Source organism: Malus domestica, chromosome 15 (assembly GCF_042453785.1).
Source record: "Malus domestica chromosome 15, GDT2T_hap1".
In the NCBI taxonomy this organism is placed as follows: domain Eukaryota; kingdom Viridiplantae; phylum Streptophyta; class Magnoliopsida; order Rosales; family Rosaceae; genus Malus; species Malus domestica.
The window spans coordinates 25,408,785-25,413,521 of record NC_091675.1 but is presented as its reverse complement, the minus strand read 5'-3'; the positions used below and the strand labels follow the sequence as shown (position 1 = coordinate 25,413,521).

The window sequence follows — 4,737 nt, the reverse complement described above, 5'->3', positions numbered from 1 at the left end:
AGGAAAGGATAATACTAGAGAAATTAAATTTGTAGATAAAATTTGAAAAATAAATTACATATTACTAATAAAAATGAACACGTTTATTAATGTTTAAGTAATAATTTAACTATTAACTTTCAAGTGGTTTAATTTACCGAATTTTATTAGTCTTCTTAACAAAAAAAATATGTTTTAAGATCGCGTCAAAGAAAGTCTAAGAGAAGACCAAGACATAGCCATATTTTCATCGATAACGCAGCCGCCTTTAGTCAAGATTCAAGAATAGCATCCTACAATTATTTGTTTATTTATCACAGACTAGCTATATGTTGAGAGAGAAACTTGCAGCGCAGCAAATTAACACATAGTAAACTCCACCACCAAAGAAGTTTAAGTTATATTCTCTCGTCTTTTTCACAGCAAATAAACTCCTATAGCCATGGCAGCTGCTTGTGATAAGTGTTTCTCATGCAATTACATGCTCCTTGAACCAAAGGATGTGGGTTTCTTTGATCTGTTTCACATCTTGTTTTCCAATAACTTACAAAGGAGGAGGTTCGTTGACTCTTCTGAGGAAACTGAGGACGACTTTCAGCGCAGATGGCTCATATTTCTCTCTATTGTTGTCCAAAAATTGCTTCAATTTATGGCCAAGCCAGTGGCAGCTATTGGCTGGGGGATCGAGATGTGCTTGAATCTTGTCTCAAGTAATCAAAACGTGGTCGGACTCCTTTTAAATTTACTGCGAGGTACATATATAGTTTATTTATTAACTTGCGTCCTTCCCACGCAGCAGCCGTTTTGGTTAAGTTAATTGCCAATTTACTAGCATTAATTACAATTATTATTCTTTTATCATGCACTCACAGTTGTTCCTTACATGCCGGCTCCGGGTTTGCTGTCCCGAAAATGATGTCTTCTTCGTATCTCCGTTTTTATTTGTTTAACAGGTGTACTACTACTTAACTCTAACATAACTTTGTTAACTTTTAATAAGTTTAAAAAAAATAGTATAAACAACTCCCCAATTTCCAGTCCCCGCCCCCTCCCCCTCCCTTACTCGTCGCCAGCCCACAGCCAAAAGCCCTGTCTCACTTGGCTTAAGATCCAGATCGCTTTTTTAATCATATTGGTCAAAGAGTCGAGAGGCTTGGGACAAATCTCTTCAGAATTTTCAAACACCAATCTCTCTGAAATCTTCTAGATCTGTCGTGAAATACAAATGCCGTCGGCATCGTAGTGGCAGTGGGAAACTGCCATCGCTGCGATGCGCCGCCTTGTCGTCGTCGATACCAGGTTTCAAGTCCACGATGGTCAATTCTTGAATATTCTGACTTACAAGAACATTACTCACGCCATTTTTACCATTGCTCGATTGGGGGTAAAAATCAATCCTCCTGCAAACGCCCTAGAATTTTTTGTTAGATGATGATTTGGGGTCAATTGTTTTGTGATTGGCAAGGACCGAGGGGACTCTATACTGGGTTTAATTTACTTTTTTTATTATTTATTTTTTTTACTTATTAAAAGTTAACAAAGTTATGTTAAAGTTAGGGGGTATTGTACATGTCAAACAAATAAAGAACGAAACATGAATGAGACATCACTTTTGGGACAGCAGACCCGGAGCCTTACATGCCCAAGAACAAAACACAAATGGCTGTATTGGCTTCTCCCTGAATACCGATTCCAGAATTCGTCCACAATTAGCACTCTCATTAAAGAAATTAATGTAATTTGAGTAACGATTATCATAAGTAGTGCCATCAACGCTGCCTCTCATGAGATCATCTAAATGGAGGCTTGAGCGGCAGCAACGGCCTCCACTGCCTCTTTGATCGGTGTTTCATAATTTTTGAATTATGTACGAAAGGATGAGATGGATATTGTATTAGTTGGTCTATATAATATAAGATAATATTGTATACGAAAGGATGAGATAGAGAGAGCAGTTGGCATGTCGGGAAGTAAATAACTTTATATTTTTGAATTATATACGAAAGGATGAGATGGATATTGTATTAGTTGGTCTATATAATATAAGATAATATTGATCCAAGCAGGCAAATTTGGCGTGAAAAAACTAAATTAATAATAAAAAAATACTAGCTAGTGAACGCATGCATCTGTATCACATGGAATGATGGAAGTACGTACCATAATGTAGTTGCTATGATGAACTGTGTTTTTTATTTTATTTTATGTTAAAGAACTGTTATATATCAACTGTGATAGTATTTCTAATCTGTGAACCAGGTCAATAAACAATAGAACAAATATATATAATTAATCTGTACATGTTGGACTAATTTATGGAGATTAAATGGATATTAATGGTGATACGAACAGGTAACGTGATAATACCAGATAAATCCTCAAGAACGTTCTTGTCGCTTATTGGAAATTTGGACAAGCGAGTAGAGCTGGACGAAAGCATCAAACCTGGAGATGGCAAGTACAACGCAGCACTTAGTATGATGGCGTCTAAAATATCATATGAGAACACATTCTACATCCAAACTGTTGTCCAGGATCATTGGAAGGTATCACATTATTTTGCATATCTTTACCTCCAATGCTTCCATTAATTTTAGTATAATATGATAGTCCTATGGTTCAACTGTAAACTGATGACTGCCTTTTGTTTTCGATTTTCCTTCTTTTTGCAGATGGAGTTCTTGGGCTCTTACGACTTTTGGAATGGTAAGAAATGACTAAATCTGAAGAAAATTAAAAAGTACAGAAAATTCGGTTTAGAGAACTTTGTTAATGCATATTTTATTTTCTAAAATAGGTTACAAAAAGTTTTCCTGTTCGACTATGGAAATTAAATCTCATGTATACGCATTAACATAGGGTAATATGATCTATATATATATATATATATATATATATATATATATATGCAAATTATATATAGGTTAATTTACCTAGCAAAAATTCACTTAAAGTCATTCGAAGTTAAGTACCACTTAAATCCCGAACTAACAAAACATTATTATTGTCGTGTAGATTATCAAGAAAAAGCCACAACACAAGCCTGTATGTTCCGTGACAGAAGTGGTGACCATGACACAATTGTTGTGGCCTTCAGAGGCACTGAACCCTTTGATGCGGATGCATGGTGCTCCGACTTTGACATCTCCTGGTATCAACTTGAAGGGGTTGGAAAGATCCATAGTGGCTTCATGAAAGCTCTAGGCTTACAAAAGAATGTCGGTTGGCCGGAGCCTGATCAAATCAAAGAAGACGGTAGCCGCCCAGCCTTGGCTTACTATGCCATTAGAGATATGCTGAAAAAACTTCTTCTGAAAAATGAAAAAGCAAAGTTTATAATAACTGGGCACAGTTTAGGTGGGGCACTAGCAATTCTCTTTCCGGCAGTTTTAACATTTCACAAAGGGAAGGATTCAGATTTGCTGTTGGAGAGGTTGGAGGGAGTCTATACATTTGGGCAGCCTAGGGTTGGAGATAAGGCTTTTGGGGAGTACATGGAAAAGAAAATGATAGAGTATAAGATTAGGTATTTTAGGTTTGTTTATGGGAATGACATGGTGCCCAGGTTGCCTTATGATGACAAAGCTCTAATGTTCAAGCACTTTGGGACTTGCCTCTACTATAATAGGAATTATGAAGTTCAGGTGAGCACTACTTTTCTCTTATCAAATCTAGTAAGAATGGAAAAGTTTATTATGTCATATTATGTTATCTAACCAACATTATCTGTCGTGAGATTGTGAAAAAGAATCGACTTGGCTGATGGTCCAAATTCAAAATTTTATAACATAAACAAATATCATTTTCCAATTAGAAATACGGCTGATATATATGTCAGTTCTGATAAAAATTGTGTTGTTATTATTGGACTAATTTCATAATATCTTATTGCATGCTTCTTAATTATATATTCATGTGCTGCAGGTTGTTCCAGAAGAGCCAAACAAGAATTACTTCTCTCCAACAGGGACAATACCAATGATAATGAATGCTTTTGGTGAGCTCGCAAGAAGTTTCACCATTCCAAATAAGTTGGGACCAAACTACAATGAAGGTCCCTTGTTCAAGTTGTTTAGGATAATTGGTTTGCTACTGCCAGGAGCACCAGCACATTGTCCCCAAGATTATGTAAATGCCACCAGATTAGGATCCTCGCATGTGTTCCTCCCTCGCACGAATTCAATGAAATCAGAATCCATATAGTCCTGCCTACGATTTCATTGTAATTAATTTCAAATTCCACATAGTCCTGCCACCAGATTAGGATCCTCGCGTGTGTTTGCAAGTTTATACCATTCACTAAGAAGGGCATTGAGTTAATTAAATCTTTATTTCTTTTACATTTTTTTTCACGAAAAACAAATGCAATATTTTTTTTTAATTTGGAAGACCCTTCTAGTACAACTGTTACAAGTACAATCAAATAAAAATGACTAAGAGCATCTTCAAATGAGATATCAAAAAGTCCACATCAATAATAACAGTAATAAAAGACATCCCTAATCTTTTTCAACCGAAATGTCAATTCCTATGTGGCATGACATGGAAAGGCAACAAAGAAAGTTGCTGTCAAATTTGATAGCATCTTCAAATCTATTTTTAGTAATTAATAAATGCTTTTGATAATTACAACTATAAAAAGTAAATAATATAATAAATAATAGTTTAAATTTGACATATTGGTTGAAGAACAAAATTTATAAAAAAATCAATATGCCACACAAGCCTTCAAATTTAAATTGTGTGTTTAAACTTTGA

At 35.3% G+C, this 4,737-nt stretch overlaps 1 protein-coding gene across 1 annotated transcript; it reads left to right on the top strand.

Annotated features, from left to right (window-relative positions):
- Nucleotides 1–220: 220 nt before the first annotated feature.
- Nucleotides 221–4,319, top strand: LOC103401382 (triacylglycerol lipase OBL1-like). Its single transcript, XM_008340099.4, has 5 exons — nt 221–731; nt 2,332–2,525; nt 2,652–2,685; nt 2,995–3,623; nt 3,904–4,319. The coding sequence occupies exons 1-5, from the start codon at nt 422–424 to the stop codon at nt 4,180–4,182; spliced, it is 1,446 nt and encodes a 481-aa protein (XP_008338321.3). The 5' UTR covers nt 221–421; the 3' UTR covers nt 4,183–4,319.
- Nucleotides 4,320–4,737: the final 418 nt, after the last annotated feature.